Source organism: Myotis daubentonii, chromosome 1, assembly GCF_963259705.1.
Source record: "Myotis daubentonii chromosome 1, mMyoDau2.1, whole genome shotgun sequence".
NCBI classification, from domain to species: domain Eukaryota; kingdom Metazoa; phylum Chordata; class Mammalia; order Chiroptera; family Vespertilionidae; genus Myotis; species Myotis daubentonii.
Genome location: NC_081840.1, coordinates 108313925 through 108334491, shown reverse-complemented (window position 1 = coordinate 108334491; position 20567 = coordinate 108313925). Strand labels below are relative to the sequence as shown.

General features: G+C 42.1%; 1 protein-coding gene and 1 pseudogene across 3 annotated transcripts in view; both read right to left on the bottom strand.

The window, feature by feature from the left end:
- PTPN9 (protein tyrosine phosphatase non-receptor type 9) overlaps positions 1-20567 on the bottom strand; it is a 202965-nt gene that overhangs the window by 96692 nt on the left and 85706 nt on the right. For all 3 annotated transcript variants that reach the window (XM_059656349.1, XM_059656331.1, XM_059656340.1), the window contains 2 exons: positions 3434-3523; positions 2630-2754 (listed from right to left, as the gene is read on the bottom strand). In XM_059656349.1, the coding sequence (XP_059512332.1) occupies positions 2630-2754; positions 3434-3523 (215 nt within the window). The remainder of the gene's footprint in view (positions 1-2629; positions 2755-3433; positions 3524-20567) is intronic.
- On the bottom strand, positions 15855-16693 carry LOC132228197 (large ribosomal subunit protein uL22-like; annotated as a pseudogene).

The following is a 20567-nucleotide window of genomic DNA, read 5'->3' as shown; positions in this document are numbered from 1 at the left end:
GAACTATCAATGAAACAAGATTGGTTACAGATCACTTTGATGATGGGCATGTGGAAATTTATGGTAGCATTTCTTCTCCACCTAGGGAGATTTGGGAATTTTCCCTTATGCAATGTTAAAAAAGAAGGTACTCTACCCTTATGGAGCTTACAATCTAGTAATAGATTTTTAAAAAAAAAATAATATAAAATAAATAACATCATAAAGTCATGCATAATTAAACACAAAATGATCAGTATTAGTAACAACTGCTATTAAAGTCAGAATAAAAAGAATTTTATTTGTGACAGGTTGGAGTGGTGACAGGGCCAGTCATAGAGGTTGGACCTTAAAAAAGGGCATTATATAATAAAGAGGAGAACTTTCCTCCTCTTCCATCCTGGTTCAAGGTAACATGGGAAAACAAGAATTTCTTCTCACTATTGAGAAGATTTTCCTTGGAAAAAGACGACATTTATGCACCTACTGAATAATGAGGGGTCACTAGGGTTTTTAAGAAAGAAATGGACATCATGAAAAATGTTATGATTTTACCTTTATGGTGCTCCTGTGGGATCAAATACTCACACTGGAAAGAGCAAGCTTTGGTTACTGCCATGCCTATACGAGAGCTTTGACTCTCTAAGCTGCCCAAGGAGGAAGGCCAATACTGAATTTTCTGGTAAAGGGGTCTTTCATTCATTTCCCTGAGTTAAAGTAGAATTTCAAAGGAACCTATATTCTGGAAATCATGCCTCAAAACCAATCACCAAAAAGAACTGAGACATTCCACACTTCTAATTGTGCAGTACTGGGCCCCTGAGACCACTGGTCCTCTCTCCTTAGTAACTTCTCCTTTTCAGAACAATGTTGTGTGTAGTTTAGATCTATCTCCCGCTAAGCATCAAAAGCAGAAGCTAAATACTATGAAAATAATATTAACAAGGCAGTAACAAGTAAACTAGACAGAGCGCTTCAACTGAGACAATCCTTTGGCTATTCCCATTCCTTAAATCCACAGTATGACTAAAGCTGTGCAGAGCTCTGTTACTGTATCAGGTATCAGTCCTAAATATATTACTCCTAACCCAAAGGACCAGCCCATAACATCCAGAGCAATAACAAGCTGTAAAGGCAAGCACGAAGGTAAAAAGTACAGCAGAAAAACAACACAGCAGGGTACAAAAGCTCTAGCCAAGAGGAAAAAATACAGGATCTTAGAACTGCTTGGACCAATATGTGATGACTGTAAAAGAGTCCTATAACTTCTTGGGACTTCAGTTTCCTTTTCTATAGAATATTAATGATATTATTTACCTTAGAGGGGGAGAGATATAACCTGAACTGGTTTTTTTTGTTTATGTGCCTATTGACAAACAAGATTTTACTTAACTTTATACTTTTGGACTCTTCATTCCTGATTGTCAAAATCCTCTGAGTTAAATACCATTTTTTCCTATTTTACAAAGATACTGAGGCCCCAGAGGGTTTTTAAAAGTCAACAATCAGGAACAAGTAAACAAAAAGAACCAACACAGGCCCTGACCAGGTAGCCCAGTTGGTTAGAGTGTTAACCTGATATGTCAAGGTTGCAGGTTCAACCCTTGGTCAGGGCATATACAAGAAGCAACCAGTGAATTGTAAGTGGAACAACAAATTGATGTTTCTTTCTCTCTCTCTAAAATCAATCAATAAATATTGCCCTGGCTGGTGTTTCCCAATGGTTAGAGGGTCAGCCCTGGAACTGAAGGGTCGTGGGATCAATTCCAGTCAAGGGCACATACCTGGTTGCAGATTCCCCACCCTGCTTGGGGCTGATGGGGGAGGCAACCAATTGATGTGGCTCTCTCAAAGTAATGTTTCTCTCTCTTTTTCCTCTCTCCCTCTTCCCCTCCCTCCCACTCTCTCTAAAATCAATGGAAAAAATATTCTCTAATGAGAATTAATCAAAAAAGGGGGGGGGGGGCGGGGGCGGGGAAGGGCCCAGGATGGTGCCTCAAGTGGTTGAGCATTGACCTATGAATCAGGAGTTCACAGTTCGATTCCAGGTCAGGGCACATGCCCGGGTTGTGGGCAGCTGATCATGATTCTCTGTCATCATTAATGTTTCTGTCTCTCACTCTCTTTCCCTTTCTCTCTGAAATCAATTCAAAAAAAAAAATTTTTTTAAAGGGACAGCAGAGGCTGGTCTGGGAGGTTCAGAGAGGTGGCCCAGCAGCACAAGAAGAAAAGGAGCCCCAGCAGGGGGGAGGAGGTTGTCATCCGACATACAAGCAGGGAGACCTTGGACGCAATGCCCAGACTCTGACAGTACACAACACCACTGCAGCCAAATTATCCTTCAACCATCAAGTAAAATAAAGATGTTTTCCAAAAAAAAAATAAATAAAAGAAATATTTTTAAATTGCTATTTGCTTTCTCAGTTTCTGTTATTCTGAAAAGAGATAGCAGGTAAAGATACAGAAAACCCACCAGCTTGATAGTATCTGGAAACATGCCAAGCCTTGAAGGACATGGGACATTTTCCATACGTAGGACTCACTGCTCAGGACATATCCGAGAAACATATGGAAGGCACTGCTAAGTTTTATCAAATCAAGAACTGTCACTTTCCCATCTGAATGTTGACCACCTAAAAGATAATCTCACCTATCCACAGCTCTGTCTAACAAGTAAAACAGAGCCTGAAGTACCACATGTTGCACTGACTTGTGGGGATGATGCAATCTGGCAGTGAAGAGGGCAATGGAGGCTCCTGTTGGGTCCCGAACATCCTAGAGCAAATAAAACAAAAGACATTAGAAATCAAATAGAAAATCCCAATAACCTCTAAGGATTATTATATCCTGGACACAGCTTTCCAATATGAAGATAACAGATACTGGCAATACTTCTCTCACTTGCATCAATTGCTTCAGAAAGGGAAGGGAAGAAAGTTTATGTCATCTCATGAATGATTCTCAGAAATTATAACTAAACAAACTATATTTCAGTGATAGGGAAAAAACACATTATCTAAAATCTTCAATTGCAGAAATTAAAATATGGTTTACACTGGCTGATTAGCTAATTTCCCAGGCAGAATGCCAAAAGAAACAAACAGCAGAGGAAAACTCCACCCATTGTATACTTACCCGCAAGGCTATGATTTCTAATTGAAGCTTGCATTCAATAACATAGGACGGGCCTCTGACACATTATATACCCATTCCAAAGGCTTTTACTGTTATGGACTAATGAAAAAAATTTTCTAAATCTACAGTACAACTGATTCTCAATAATTTCAATTATTACTAGAATAATTTTATGCCAAATTGCACTGCTGCTTTACATCTGCTCCTGACTGTGGAAACTCTCTAGATTCGGCATAAGGTATGCAGCAACAAACCAAAGAGGACAATAGCTACAAAAAGAAATAATGAGACATTACAAGAGGGGTCCATGAAGACTCACTAAGATGGTGAATTTTCCACTAAGAATCTCAGAACGGAGAGGTTCTTCATGAGGTTTCAGATTCACAATGCCTTCCTTCCTTCGTGTTTCCTAAAAATAAAGCACACAAGATAAATTAATATAAAAATACTATGCACCCTAGCCAGTGTGGCTCAGTTGGGTTGTGTGTCGTCCCATGCACCAAAAAGTTCCCAGTAGGGGTCGTGCAGGAGGCAGTCTATCAATGTTTCACTCTCACATCAATGTTTCTCTCTCCAGCTCTCTTCTACTCCCTCTCTAAAAAAAAATGAAAATCAATAAAAAATATTTTAAAATAATAAATTTTTAATATATATATATTTTAAAGAGATTAAAAATGGCGGCAGAGTAAATGAATGCTGCATGGACACACTCCCAGGAATTACAACTAAAATACAAAAAAATTTCCAGAATAATCAATGGAAGACAAGGGTTGCTGTCTGCCAGGAATAGACAGCTAGAAATGCAGGCAACCTCTTAAAAGGCCAAAGCACAGCCCTAACCGGTTTGGCTCAGTGGATAGAGCATCAGCCTGTGGATTGAAGGGTCCCAGATTCGATTCCGGTCAAGGGCATGTACCTTGGTTGCGGGCACATCCCCAGTAGGGGGTGTGCAGGAGGTAGCTGATCGATGTTTCTCTCTCATCGATGTTCCTAACTCTCTATCTCTCTCCCTTCCTCTCTGTAAAAAAATCAATAAGATATATTAAAAAAAAAGGGGGGCCAAAGCATAAAATTTAGTATGTAGCCACTCACCGTGTGCTCTGGCAGAGGGAGGGCAGAGTGCACTGGAGCTGTGTGGGCAGAAGCCAGGATTGAGGGCTCTGGAGTTAGAGCTCAGAAATCAGACACCCTGGTTTCCTGTGCTGAGTCATCTTTCTCACACAGACATTTGTTATACAGAAGGCTTTGCCTGGGGGGAAGAAAGCTGACCCACCATATTGGGAAACACCTTGCCCCAAGGTGCAAAGTTCTGAGGCTCAATAGGAGACAGAGTATGAGAGTTAGTCTCCAGGCAGAAGCAATTGCCCCAACCTGTTGAAAAACTCTTGCCACATCTGTAAATGATTACTTAAGGACTATTCAAGACAGAATCCTATCAGTCTGTAGGAATTGGAGGTCTCTGGAGGAGTTGAGTCTTTGCCTGGTCTAATTAATCAGAAACAGCATTTGACACTATCCTGCACTAGAAGTTAGTGTAGCAGACCTACCTAATACATAGTAATAAACCCAAACAGGCAGCCGAAATGAGGATACAAATAAACAACCCCCAAATGAAAGAACAAGAGAATTTTCCAGACAAAGATATAAATGAAATGGAGGAAAAAAAATTTATCTGATATAGAGTTCAGTATAATGATGTTAAACATGCTCAACAGCATGAGAAAACATGTAGTAACTATAAAGACGGAAATAAAGAGTGACATGGCAAAAATAAAAGACATATTAGAAGGAATACACAGCAGATTAGGGGAAGCAGAGGATCAAATCAGTGAATTAGAAGACAGAGTTTAAAAAATCACTCAATCAGAGAACAAAAAAAAACCCCACAAAAAACAAGAGGACAGCTTAAGAGATCTGTGGGACAACATGAAATATAACAATATTTAAATAGTAGCTGTGCCAAGAAAGACAGAAAGGGAGAAAGAGATAAAGAACATGTTTAAAAATAATGGCAGAAGGAAAAAGTCACAGAAATTCAGGAGTCATAGAGAGTCTCAAGGAAGAAGATCTGAAACAGTTCCATGGCCAGACACATCCTAATTAAAATGCAAAAAATTAAAGGCAAAGAGAGAATCTTAAAGGCAGCAAGAGAAAAGCAAACTGTTACCTATAAAGGAGCTCCCATAAGGCTGACATCTGATTTCTCATTAGACACTCTATAGGCCAGAAGGGAATGGCATAAAGTACTCAAGGTAATGGAAAGCAAGTACAGTGGGGCCTTGACTTACAAGTTGAATTCGTTCTGTGACGGAGCTTGTAACTCAAATTACTCGTATGTCAAATCAAAAAGTGAACAAGTGAGACACGTGAGCTGATGTTGTGGCATTCACAGTGATGTTCGCTGCGCCAACTAGCAGTGGGGTATCTGAAGCTGGCTCGTAACCCGAATTTTAGCTCGCAACTCAAAGCAAAAAATCGGCCGAGAGACAGCTCATATCTCGAAAAACTCGTTAGTCGGGACACACGTAAGTCAAGGCCCCACTGTATCTGAAACCAAGATTACTATATTCAACAAGACTATCATTCAAAGTGGATAGTGAGATAAAGAGCTTCCCAAACAAAAAAAGGCCAAAAGAGTACATCACAACCAAGCCAGCATTACAACAAATATGAAAGAGACTGCTGTAATGAGGAAAAGAAATATAGGGAGAAATCTAGGCATACAGAATTAAAATGGCAATAAATAAGAACCTATTAATAATAACCTTAAATTTAAATATATTAAATGCTCCAAACGAAATAGGGTAGCTAATGGTTACAAAAACATGACCCAAATACAGACAGTCCTCAGGTTATGTTGGACTCGACGCAGGTCGTTTTGTGGTTACATCGCCATCTCCCATCTATTTATTAAGAAAAAGTTCTGTCATTTCGATGTATGTACATATGTGCTTTATGTTTTTTATCATTTATTTACCACAAGTAAAGGTCAGGAATTGATATCTTTCTTAAAAAATTTTTTTTTTTACTGTTTCACTTCATTACTACTGTGTATGTGCTCCATTTGAGTGATGCAGGTGCTTATGTAGGTGGGTTCCAACTTGCGGCGAAAACCGCATTAAGTCACGCCGTAGAAACCAATTTCCAAAGTAACCCGAGGACCTAATGCAGTGGTTCTCAACCTTCTGGCCCTTTAAATACAGTTCCTCATGTTGTGACCCAACCATAAAATTATTTTCGTTGCTACTTCATAACTGTAATGTTGCTATTGTTATGAATCGTAATGTAAATATCTGATATGCAGGATGGTCTTAGGCAACCCCTGTGAAAGGGTCGTTCTACCACCAAAGGGGTCACGACCTACAGGTTGAGAACCGCTGACTAATGTATATGCTATCTACAAGAGACCCACCTTAGGACAAGACACACACAGGATGAGAGTGCAGGGATGGAAAAAATGTTTCCATGCAAATGGAAAAGAAATAAAAGCTGGAGTAGCAATACTTGTATCTGACAAAATAGACTTTGAAATGAAGGCCATCACAAGAGACAACAAAGGTCACTACATAATACTAAAAGGATCAATACAACAAGAGGGTATAACCCTGGTAAACAAATATGCTCCCAAATATAGGAGCACCTAAATATATATATATATATATATATATATATAAACTTCTAGAGGACTTTAAGGGAGAGATCAACAACAATACAGTCATAGTAGGGGATTTTAACACCCTGCTGACTTCACTGGATATATCTTCCACACAAAAAATTAACAAGGAAATAGTGACTCTAAAGAACACACTGGAGATTCTTACCACCCGGGAGGAGAAACTAAGATGGCGGCATTGATAAACACCGGGAAATTGTCGCCTCACACAACAATTGAAGAATGCCGCAAGGGTCAGAGCAAACATCGTCCAGAACAACAGGAAGGCTGGCTGAGTGTAATTTCTACAACTAGAAGAAAACAGGGGCACGCTGAGAGCCAGAGGAGCTGTGGAGGTGAAGTGCAGAGGTACAGCGGCGGAAAGGGGGTGGCGCCTGAGGACGCGGCTGTCTTTTTGAATCACAAGCTCCCGACTGCTCTGAACTCCGGTTCCAGCAGGTCTCTGGGGACCCAGGGCTCATACAGGGAGAGGCTGGTCTGTCAGGCGGCAGCGGGTGAACTTGAGGGCGGCTTTCCCTCAGAGGTGCTTGCAGCCGTTACCGGGACACTGAGACGCGCGACTCCGGGCGCGGAGAATCACCATAGCTGCTTTCACCGCCCTTTGACTCCCTGAGACCCCGCCCCACCCAGGCTGCGGCAGAGGCTTTTGCATGTGAATGTACCTAACTACAGCCCAGCCAGGCAGACCCGGAACTTCCAAGAGAAGGCCCAAGGCCCCGCAGCGGCTTGCATTGCTTCACAGCTGAGCCTCTTCGTGGCTCCTGCTGTGTGGCCTCAGGCAGGGGCTGAATTAGCACCTCCTTAGATCCAGGAGCCACTGCACCCAGTGGTCAGAGGGGGACCATTCTCCCACTTCAGACACAGCTGATTCCCACAGCCAATTGGCCTGGAGGTCAATTCCTCCCAGTGATCCTACAACAACCAAGGCACCAAGAGTGCACCAAGAGTGTCTACCCCAGGTAACTGGGGAGGCTGAGCCACTGGGCCCTACAGGACACCTGGCGCGCAGGGCCACTCTATCAACACAGGGAAGCAGCCAAAATGCGGAGACAAAGAAAAAGGTCACAAATGGCAGAAACGGAGGAAAGCAAACGATGGGATATAGAGTTCAAGGCCACGTTTATAAGGTTTTTCAAGAATTTTATGGAAACCGCCGATAAATTTAATGAATCCCTCAAGGAGTATAGTGAGACCATGGAGGACATGAAAAGGGACCAACTAGAAATTAAGCATACACTGACTGAAATAAAGAATAATTTACAGAGATCCAACAGCAGACAAGAGGATCCCAAGAATCAAGTCAAAGATTTGAAATACAAAGAAACAAAAAAATACCCAACCGAAAAAGAAAAAAGAAAAGAGATTCCAAAAATATGAAGATAGTGTAAGGAACCTCTGGGACAATTTCAAGCGTACCAACATCAGAATTATAGGGGTACCAGAAGGAGAGAGAGGGCAAGATATTGAAAACCTTTTTGAAGAAATAATGACAGAAAACTTCCCCTACCTGGTGAAAGAAATGGACTTACAAGTCCAGGAAGCGCAGAGAACCCCAAACAAAAGGAATCCAAAGAGGACCACACCAAGACACATCATAATTAAAATGCCAAGAGCAAAAGATAAAGAGAGAATCTTAAAAGCAGCAAGAGAAAGACAGTCAGTTACCTACAAGGGAGTACCCATTTGACTGTCAGCTGATTTCTCAACAGAAACCATGCAGGCCAGAAGAGAGTGGCAAGAAATATTCAAAGAGATGAATAGCAAGAACCTGCAACCAAGATTACTTTATCCAGCAAAGCTATCATTCAGAATGGAAGGTCAGATAAAGAGCTTCACGGATAAGAAAAAGCTAAAGGAGTTCATCACCACCAAACCAGCATTATATGAAATGCTGAAAGGTATTCTTTAAGAAGAGGAAGAAGAAAAAGGAACTCTTACCATTTGCCACAGCATGGATGGAACTGGAGAGTGGATAAATACCACAGGATCTCACTCATTTGTGGAATATAATGAACAACATAAACTGATGAACAAGGACTGATCCAGAGACGGAGAGGCATTGATTGGACTGTCGGGCATTGGAGGGAAGGTAGGGGAGGGTGGGGGCAAGGGGGAAAGATCAACCAAAGGACTTATATGCAAGCATATAGGCCTAACCAATGGACACGGACAATGGGGGGGTGAGGGGATGAGCAGGGGGGGGCAGGGGGGGTAGAGGGTACACATATCTAATATCTTAATCAATAAAAAATATATATATAAAAAATAAAGAACACACTGGATCAGATGGAGTTAACTGACATTTATAGAACATTTCACCTCAAAGCTGCAGTATATACATTCTTCTCAACTGAACATGGATCACTCACAAAGATAGACCGTATGTTAGGACACATAGCAAGTCTTTACAAGTTTAAGAAGATTCAAATCATATCAAGCATCTTCTCCAATCACAGTGGAATGAAATTAGAAATCAACTACAGTCAAAACACCCCAAAACATTCAAACACATGGAGGCTAAATAGCATATCATTAAACGAGATCAATAAGAAAATCAAAACATTCCTGGAAACAAATGAAAATGAACACACAACAACCCAAAATCTCTGGGACACAGAAAAAGCAGTCCTGAGAGGGAAGTTCATAGCACTATAGGCCTACTTCAAAAAACAAGATAAACATAAACTATTTAACCCTAAAACTAAAAGAACTAGAAAGAGAACAAGAAAAGCCTAGAGTAAGCAGAAGGAAGGAAATAATTAAGATTAGAGCAGAAATAGATAACAAAAATTAAAAATCAACACAAAAAAATCAATGAAACCAAGAACTGGTTCTTTGAAAGGATAAACAAAATTGATGAACTGAGCCAGACTCATCAAGAAACAAAGAGAGAGGACCTAAATAAATAAAATCTGAAAGAAAGTAGAGAAGTAACCACTGAGACCACAGAAATACAAAGGATTTTAAGCAAATACTATGAACAATTATATGCCAACAAGCTGGACAATGTGGATGAAATGGACAAATTCCTGGAAAACTACAATCTCCCAAAACTTGGGCAGGAATAATCAGAAAAACTGAATAGACCAATAACAACTGATGAAATAGAAGCAGTAATCAAAAAACCTCCAAAAAAACAAAAACCCAAATCTGGATGGCTTCACAGGGGAGTTTTACCAAACATTCAAAGAAGAACTAACACCTATATTCCTCAAACTATTCCAAAAAGTCCAAAAGGAAGGAACACTTCCAAGTTCTTTTTATGAGGACAGCATTACCCTAATTCCAAAACCAGATAAAGACACTATAAAGAAAGAGAATTACAGGCCAATATTCCTGATGAACATAGATGCTAAAATCCTCATTAAAATATTAGCAAATCAAATCCAGCAATATATTAAAAAAATCATATACCATGACCAAGTGGCATTTATTCCAGGGATGCAAGGCTGGTACAATATTCACAAATCAATAAACATGATACATCACATAAACAAATTGAAAGACAAAAATCACATTATCATATCAACAGACACAGAAAAAAGCATTAGACAAAATCCAACACCCATTTTTGATAAAAACTCTCAGCAAAATGGGAATACCAGGAGTATCTCAACATGATAAAGGCCATATATGACAAACCTACAGCCAACATCATACTCAAAGGGCAAAAACTAAAATCATTTCCCCTAAGAACAGAAACAAGACAGGGATGTTCGCTTTCACCACTCTTATTCTGCATAGTACTGGAAGTCCTAGCCACAGGGATCAGATAAGAAGAAGAAATAAAAGGCATCCAAATTGGAAAGGAGGAAATAAAAATAAATATTAGCTGATGATATGATATTGTATGTAGAAAACCCTAAAGACTCCAGAAAAAAACTACTAGAGGTAATAAATGAATTTGGCAGGATACAAAATCAATACCCAAAAATCGATGGCCTTTTTATACACCAATAATGGATTCTCAGAAAGAGAAAATAAACAAGCAATCCCATTTACCATTGCAATTAAAACACTTAGGAACAATCTTAACCAAGGAGTCAAAAGATCTGTATTCGTAAAACTACAGGACGTTGAAAAGAGATAGAAGACTCAGAGGTGGTCACTGAGCAGTTCGGACTCCTCTCGTTCACGCACCTCACTCAGCTTCCTCTACCATATGGCTGAGATTAAGAAATTCAAAATTGAGCCGAAACCGGTTTGCTCAGTGGATAGAGCGTCAGCCTGCGGACTGAAGGGTCCCGGGTTCGATTCCGGTCAAGGGCATGTACCTGGGTTGCGGGCACATCCCTAGTGGGAGATGTGCAGGAGGCAGCTGATCGATGTTTCTCTCCCATCGATGTTTCTAACTATCTATCTCTCCCTTCCTCTCTGTAAAAAATCAATAAAATATATTTTAAAAAAAAGAAAAGAAAAAGAAATTCAAAATTGAAGAAGACAGAAATGCAAGAGAAAACCCCATTGTTTTCAAAAGAAACGATTGAACAGGAGAAACAAGTAGGCAAATGGTAATGAGGCACACGCCGCCAATATGCACTGTACATTCCACAAACATTGCCTACTTATTTTACTTCTTTTAGCTGTCTAACTTTGTAAAATGCAATGAGGTTGGATCAGTTTAAGTGACTGTGCTGACCCTTTTCACATCAGAACTACTCACAACTAAGGCCGCACCTGCCGCTCCCATCTGCCTGGCTGGATGGCAGGGAAGAGAAAGAACTTGCATGTTGGTGAAGGAAGGAGCTGGGTGGGACGATGGCGAAATCTAGAGTAAAAACCAAGCTGGTCCAAGGTGTCCTGCGGGCTATAAAATGCAGTTTAATCAGATTGCCATTTTTTTGTTGTTCAAATTATTTTAATTATTGGAATGCACAATTCTTTAATATGCAAATAAAAAGTTTTAAAACCTGAAAAAAAAAAGAGATAGAAAAAGATGTAAACAAGTGGAAGAATATATTATATTCATGGATTGGTAAAATCACTATCATTAGAATGTCCATAAGACCCCAAGGCAATCTACAGATTCAATCCAATCTCTATTAAAATACCAACAGCATATTTCACAGACCTAGAACGAATACTCCAAAAATTTATATGGAACAAAAAAAGGACCCCGAATAACCGCAGCAATCTTGAGAAAGAAGAACAAAGTTGGAGGAATCACAGTACAAATTTCAGGTTATACTACAATGCCACCATAATCAAAACAGCTGGTACTGGCACAAGAACGGGCATATAGATCAATGGAACATAATAGAGACCCCAGAAATTGACCCTCGCCATTATACTCAATTAATATTTGACAAAGGAAGCAAGATCATACAATGGACTCAAGACAGTCTCTTCAATAAATGGTGCTGGGAAAATTGGACAGATACATGCAAATAAATGAAACTGGACCACCAACTTACACCATACACAAGAATAAACTCAAAATGGATAAAAGATTTCAATGTAAGTCGGGAAGCCACAAAAATGCTAGAAGAAACCATAGGCAGCAAAATCTCAGACATCTCTCCTAGCAAAATGTTTACAGATAATCTCCTAGGCCCTAGAACAAAGGAAACTAAGGAGAAAATAAACAAATGGGGCTACATTAAAATAAAAAGTTTCTGCACAACAAAAGAAGCCAGCAACAAAATGAAAAAAAGGGAGCCCACTATATGGGTGAATATATTTGGCAATGATACATCTGATAAAGGGTTAATATCCAAAATATTTAAGGAACTCATACAACTTAACAAAAGGAAGACAAACAATCCAACTAAAAAATGGGCAAAGAAACTAAATAGACACTTCTCCAAAGAGGACATACAGATGGCCAAGAGAAAAAAATGCTCAAAATCACTGATCATCAGAGAGATGCAAATTAAAATGACAATGAGGTTATCACTTCACACCTGTCAGAATGGCTACTATCAACAGCCCTAGCTGGTTTGGCTAAGTGGCTAGAGCTTCGGCCTGTGGACTGAAGGGTCCCAGTTTCAATTCAGGTCAAGGGCACATGCCCAGGTTGTGAACTCAATACCCAGTAGGGGGTGTGCAGGAGGCAGCTGATCAATGATTCTCTTTCATCATTGATGATTTCAACTCTCTCTCCCTCTTCCTTCCTCTCTGAAAACACTATATATATATATATATATATATATGTATGTATATATATATATTTTTTTTAGAAAGCCCTAGCTGGTTTGGCTCAGTGGACAGAGCAATGGCAAGTGGCCTGAAAGATCCCAGGTTCAATTCCGGTCAAGGGCACATGCCTGGGTTGTGGGCTCCATCCCCAGTAGGAGGCATGCAGGAGGCATGCAGGAGGCATGCAGGAGGCATCCGATCTATGATTCTCTCTCATCATTGATGTTTCTATCTCTCTCTTCCTCATTGAATCAATAAAATCTTACCTAATAATAGACAAATATGCAAATTGACTGTACCTTTGCTATGCCCCAAGCCACGCCCACCAACCAATCAGAGTGACTATATGCAAATTAACCCAACCAAGATAGTGGCCGGCAGCCACAGAGCTGGAGCAAGCAGAAGGCTTGGTTGCCCCAATGATAGAAGAAGCCAAGCTTCCCAGCTGGCTGCTGCCTCCTCGCAAGGCAACAAAGTTTCAATTATAGAAGGTAAATAAACCCCAGATACCAGCTTCCAGTCGCCATGGCTACAGAGCTGGAGTGAATAAAAAAAAAAAACAAAAAAAGGAAAGGCTGGGAGCTTTGGTCACTGGGGGCTTGGTCAGTCTGAAAACAGCCATCAGCCCCTCACCCAGGCTGGCCAGGCACCCCAGTGGGGACCCCCACCCTGAAGAGGGTGTGGGCAGGCTGAAAAAGGCCATCAGCCCCTCACCCAGGCTGGCCAAACCCCCATGGGGTGAGGGTCCCCACTGGGGGGCTTGACCAGCCTGCAAATACCCATCAGCACCTCACCCAGGCTGGCCAGGCACCCCAGCAGGACCCCCACCCTGATCCGGGACACCCATCAGGGCAAACCAGTCGGCCCCCACGCGTGCACCAGGCCTCTATTCTATATAGTAAAAGGGTAATATGCAAATTGACCCTAACAGCAGAACGACTGGGAATGACTGGTCACTGACACACTGACCACCAGGGGGCAGATGCTCAATGCAGGAGCTGCCCCCTGGTGGCCAGTTCACTCCCACAGGTGGAGCTCTGCTCAGGCACAAGCCAGGCTGATGGCTGCCAGCACAGTGGTGGTGGCAGGAGCCTCTCTTGCCTCCTCAGCAGCACTAAGGATGTCCAACTGCAGCTTAGGTCTGCTCCCTGCTGGCAAGTGGACATCCCCCAAGGGCTGCCGAGCTGCCAGAGGGAGCGTGCCTAAGCCAGCAGGTGGACGTCCTCCGAGGGGTCCCAGACTGCAAGAGGGCATAGGCCGGGCTGAGGGACCCCCCCCCCCAGAGTGCACAAATTTTTGTGCACTGGGCCTCTAGTGTGTGTGTATGTGTGTGTGTGTGTGTATGTGTATGTATATGTATATATATATATATATATATATATATATATATATATATATATATATTTGTTTGTTTTTTAAAACAACAAATGACAAGTGCTGTCAATGATGTGGAGAAAAGAGAATCCTAGTACACTGCTGGTGGGAATGCAGACTGATGCAGCCATTATGAAAAACAGTATGGAGTTTCCTCAAAAAATTAAATATGATCCCACTTCTAGGAATATAGCCTAAGAAACCCGAAACACCAATCAGGAAGAATATATGCACCCCTACGTTCATAGCTGCACATTTTACAATAGCTAAGATCTAGAAACAGCCCAAGTGTCCATCAGTAGATGAGTGGATAAAAAAGCTGTGGTGCATTTATATCATGGATACTATATAGCAGTAAAAAAGAAGAATCTCTTACTCTTTGAGACAGCATGGAGGGACCTGAAGAATATCGTGCTAAGTGAAATAAGCCAGCCAGAGAAAGACAAGTATCACATGATCTCACTCATATATGGAATCTAAGTAACAAAATAAACTAATGAACAGAGTGGATCCAGAGACATGGAAGCATGGAACAGAGTGCAAAATCTCGGAGTGAAGGCAGGGAGGGTGGGTGGGTGGGAGGTAATCAACCAAAGACCTTGTATGCATATATGCATGGCCCATGGACACAGACAGTTGGGTGGTGGGGGTCTGGTTGTGGGGAAAGGGGGTGGGCTGGAGGGGGTTGATCGGGGAAATAAGGGGACATATGTAATACTTTTAATATTAAAGATTTTTAAAAAATACTGTATATCAAGGACAGCTTTATGTAATCACCAAATTTCAGAGATAAGGAACTTTACCAGTCAACTAACCAAACCCCCCTCCAGGCCAACTGAGTTTTATCAGAATTCCTGTCCAATGACACCTTGTTAGTCCCTTAGGTAGAAGAGTTTTCTTTGAATCACTGGGAATCCTGATTCTTAAGACCAATCAGTATGTATCATTAGTGTCAGAGTCAAAATTCTTAAATATGTAGCAGCAGAGATATTGCACCAGGATATTAAAATACTAGAGGCCCAATGCACAAAGATTTGAGCAAGAATAGGCCTTCCTTCCCCTGGCTGCCGGCACTGCCTTTGCTCTGGCTGGAGCAGCCTTCCGCCCTCCCGCTCTGCCCAGAGGCCCGGGGCGGGGTGGAACGCCTGAGCTGTTGCCATGGCGACGATGCAAGCGTCCTACCCTGCCGCCAGCCGCTTGGTGCCTGAGCGCGTATGCACTACCCACAGGCCCGCCATCTTTGTCAGGTTAATTTGCATACTCACTCCTGATTGGCTGTGGGCATTGCAGAGGGATGGTCAATTTACATGTTTTTCTATTATTAGTATAGATGTCCCCAAAAAGGGTCTGGAAGCATACATCCTCATATATCTTCCAAGCACAGGCTTATCCTGTTGTAAATAAGTATCACCCCTCACCCTGGCCGGATAGCTCAGTTGGTTAGAGCATCATCTGGATATGCCAAGATTGCAAGTTAAATAAGTGGAACAAGAAATCGATGTTCCTCCCTCCCTCCCTCTCTCTCTCTCTCTCTCTCTCTCTCTCTCTCTCTCTCTCTCTCTCTCTCTCTCTCTCTCTCTCTCTCTTTCTCATCAATTTAAACACAAAAGCTGCCCCTCCCTTTGATATCCTCTGTCAACAACAGCTACCATGACATCATTTTCCACGGTCAGATTCTTTCTATTTTTTTTTAACTTTTATTAATATTTACTTTATGCTGAATTTACTCCAGGGCCATAAGTTTTTCTTTCTTCAGTTTCTTCTGGGATATCTTTTTCTTCTGTGCAACCTCCTGATCTGGTTTAGGAACAGTCTGCTCCTTTGTAGTGAGGATCAGGTCAATGTGGCAGGGAGAGCTCATGTATGGGTTCATCTGCCCGTGAGCTCCATAAGTTCTGGGAGCTTTGTTCACCTGGATGTGCTCATTGACCGGAGAATGGACATCTAAACCCTGAAGTTCAGCATCAGTCTCTGCATTTTTAAGGTTGTGCAGCAGAAATTCAGCACTCTATTTGGGCCACTCACCCTGTGTCCAGCCCCAAGTTTGGCCTGGGCACACCTGCCAACTGCACCACTGTAACAACGAAATGGCACACATTGCTTCTGTAAAGTGACATCGTTCAGATACTTAGTGGCTTTTCAAAAACACAAAGCCTTGATTGCTTGCAATGTTTCAAAAGTGTGTGGTTTTTCTTTTAGTGGTGTTTTTTAAAAAAAATCTTTATTGTTGAGAGGATTACACATGCCCCCTTTCCCCACCATTGACCCCCTCCACACGGTTCCCACTCCAGCCCTTCACCACCCTACTCTGTGTGTCCATAGGTAAGATCTTTGGTTAATCTGTTCCCATCCCCACCACCCACCTTCCTTCTGAGATTCATCAGTCATTTCCATGCTTTGATACCTCTGTTTCTATTTTATTCACCAGTTTATTTTGTTCATTAGATTTCTGTTTGCTGATTTTAATTTTTATATTCAGTTATTGATAGATACTTGTATTTGTTGCCATTTAATTGTTCATATTTTTAAAAATATATTTTATTGATTTTTTACAGAGAGGAAGGGAGAGGGATAGAGAGTTAGAAACATTGATGAGAGAGAAACATCGATCAGCTGCCTCCTGCACACCCCCTACTGGGGATGTGCCCGCAACCAAGGAACATGCCCTTGACTGGAATCAAACCTAGGACCCTTCAGTCTGCAGGCCGACGCTCTATCCACTGAGCCAAACCAGTCAGGGCTGTTCATATTTTTAATCTCTTCACTTTCTTCTTCTTCTTCCCCTTCACCATTTCATGTAATACTGGTTTGGTGGTGATGAACTCCTTTAGCTTTTTCTTGTTTGTGAAGCTCTTTATCTGACCTTCAATTCTAAATGAGAGCTTTGCTGGGTAGAGTAACCTTGGTAGTAGGATCTTACCATTCATCACTTTAAATATTTCTTGCCACCCGCTTCTGGCCTCTAAAGTTTCTGTTGAGAAATCAGCTGACAGTCTTATGGGTGCTCCCTTGTAGGCAACTGACAGTTTTTCTCTAGCTACTTTCAAAATACTCTGTTTGGCCCTAACTGGTTTGTTTCAGTGGCTAGAGCATCGGTCTGCTGACTGAATGATCCCAGGTTCGAGTCCAGTCAAGGGCACATGCCCGATTTGTGGGCTTGATCCCCAGTAGGGGGCGTGCAGGAGGCAGCCAATCAATGATTCTCTCTCATTATTGATGTTTCTCTCTTTCTCCCTCTCCCTTCCTCTCTGAAATCAATAAAAATACAACAAAAAAACATCTAAATGCACAGCACTAAAAAAAAAAAAAAAAAAGATACTCTTTGTCTTTAACCCTTGGCATTTTAATTATGATGTGTCTTGGTGTGGGCCTCTTTGGGTTCCTCTTTTGTTTTTTGGTTTTTTGTATATATATTTTTATTGATTTCTGAGAGAGTAAGGGAGAGGGAGAGATAGAAACATCAATGATGAGAGAGAATCACTAACTGCTTACCTCCTGACCGCCCCCTACTGTAGACTGAGCCCACAACCACAGTATGTTCCCTTGACTGAAATTGAACCTGGAACCCTTCAGTCCGAAGGCCAATGCTCTATCCCCTGAGCCAAACCAGCTAGGGCTGGGTTCCTCTTCTTTGGGACTCTGTGCTTCCTGTGCTTGTAAGTCTATTTCTTTCACCAGGTAGAGGAAGTTTTCTATCATTATTTCTTCAAATAGATTTTCAATATCTTGCTCTCCCTCTTCTCCTTCTGGCATCCACATATTACGAATGTTGGTATGCTTGAAGTTGTCCCAGAGGCTCCTTACACTAACTTCATATTTTTGGATTCTTTTTTCTTTTTGCTCTTCCAATTAGGTGTTTCTTGCCTTCTCATATTCCAAATCATTGATATGACTCTCAGAATCCTCTACTGTTGAATCCCTGTAAATGATCCTTTTTTAAAATATATTTTTATTTATTTCAGAGAAGAAGGGAGAGGGAGAGAAAGATAGAAACATCAATGATGAAAGAGAATCATTGTTTGCCTGCCTCCTGCACGCCCCCTACTGGGGATCGAACCCACAACCTCAAGCATGTGCCCTGACCAGGAATCAAACTGCAACCTCTTGGTTCCTGGGTCAACTGCTGAGCCATGCCAGCCAGGCTGTAAATGATTCTTTATTTCAGTTCGTTTATGCTTAATTCCTGGCTGGTCCTTTTTCATGTCTTTGAAATTCTTACTAAGATTCTTGAAAGTTTCATGAAGATCCTTAAGTAACCTTATAACCATGGTTTTGAACTCTGTATCCAGTAGTTTACTTGCTTCCGTTTCTCATTTGTGACATGTTTCTTTGTCTCTGCATTTTGGCTGCTTCCTGTGTTTGTTTTTATGTATTAGGTAGAGCTGCTATATCTCCTGGAATTGGTAGAGTGGCCTTGTGTAATAGGCATCCTGTAGGGCCCAGTGGCTCAGCCTTCCCAGTCACCTGACCTGGGCACTGTAGGTGCAGCCCTGTGTGGGCTGTGTGCACAGTCTTGTTGTAGTTGAGCCTTGATTGCTGTAAGTGTCACTGGGAGGAATTGACCCCCAGGACAACTGGCTGTGAGGAACAGCTGAGCTGCTGTGCAGGAAACACCCCTATGGAACAGGATTTGCTTATGTGGAGCTTTGGTGCTCACTGAGTCTGCCTCTTGAGTGTTTTACTTGTGGTTGTGTAGAGTTGTAAACTGCTATGGTTTGAAGCTGTCCACTGGGTTCACTGGCTCTGTGGCCTCCAGGGAGGTGCAAAGTCAGCCACTGCCTGCAGGAGCTACAGACGGATCTGCAGATAGCTATTTGCTGTTTGTATTGGGCTCAGAGGTGCTAGGCAAGGCCCAGCTGTGAAGTAAGACAGCCTGGTGCTAGTGCTGGGTCTTGGGCCTTTTATTGATAGGTTTGGGGCAAGCTGTCACCAGCTGCAGCTTGTTTGAGAGATTTTAGAAAAGTCTGAAGCCTGAGCCAGGACAGACCATTCATATATAAAAGGTGCTACAAACAGCTTGGGTGGGGCTGCAAATTGGATGGGGCATAGTCTGGGGGAATCCAGGGGAATGTTGATGGTGGAGGAAACACTGTACTCCAGGCTGATGGAGACTCAGATATGGCTGCCAGTCAGCCCTGTGACAGGGGAGATCCCAGCACAGGAATAAAGACCTTTGTGAGCAACTCTGTCTAGGAGAAAGCCATCCCTGAGTTCCTGCCCCGATGCCAGACAATCCTGTTCCTCCCCATAGGCGTCTGGATCCCTGAGTAAGTTCATGCACCAGCCCTTTCAATGGAACATCTGGGACTCTAGCAGCCTCCTTGTCACTCAGCCACAATCCCCACTGGTTTTTACAGTCCATAGTTGTGGGGACTTCTCTTCCCAGCTCTGGAACCCTGGGCTGTGAGTCTGGTGTGGGGCAGCTTCCACAGAGAAAATCTCCCTCTGGATTAAAAAAGTAGCACATGCGGGTGTTGGACCAGCCCATTCGGGGCCTCCACCCCTCCTACCAGTCTCATTGTGCTTTCTTCTTTACTTCTCTAGTTGTAGAACTTCCATTCAGCCAGCTTTCAGGTGTTTCTGAATGATGTTTGTTCTGTATTTTAGTTGTAATGTTGATGTGGTTATGGGAGGCAGCAAGTACAGGCGGTTACCTATGCTGCCATCTTGGTTCTTTTGCCAAGCTATTTCTGGTTCAGCTTTCACTGGAGGTCTTCAAAATGGTCCTTATAAGTGTTCTTAAAGTGAATGCAAAGACTTGAACTGAACCTCTTGATTTGCAAGGATTTGTGAGGCTTTCTGGGTCAAGTGAACAGCAAACCATTCTCAGAGGTCACCTCGGGCTGCTTTTGGGAAGAGCCATGGCCAGATTATTTAAGCTCACCTTCAGGTCCCTCATGCCCTGTCTACTGCATTATCATGTCCTCTAATTACAGAAGGACCTTCCTGTCACTGAATCCAGTAGGCATTTTCAGTCCTCCTTTATGTAACCAGGTTAACCACTCACATTCCCTTCTTCCTGAGGCATTCTCTATCGTTCATAGAGAATACATTCTGGGTTTTGTTATTTCTTCAATTATTCCTTCTAAATCTCTTTGTGGGATCCCCCCTCCCATTCACTTGCTCACTCATTCATTTACTCTGCAAATATTTGTAGAGCAACTAGTATGTGCCAGGCACTGAACTAAGTGCCAGGAATACAATGGTGAATACAACAAACCAGCTTTCCACTCAGTCTCGAGCTCTAGCTGGTAGAGAAACATACGCG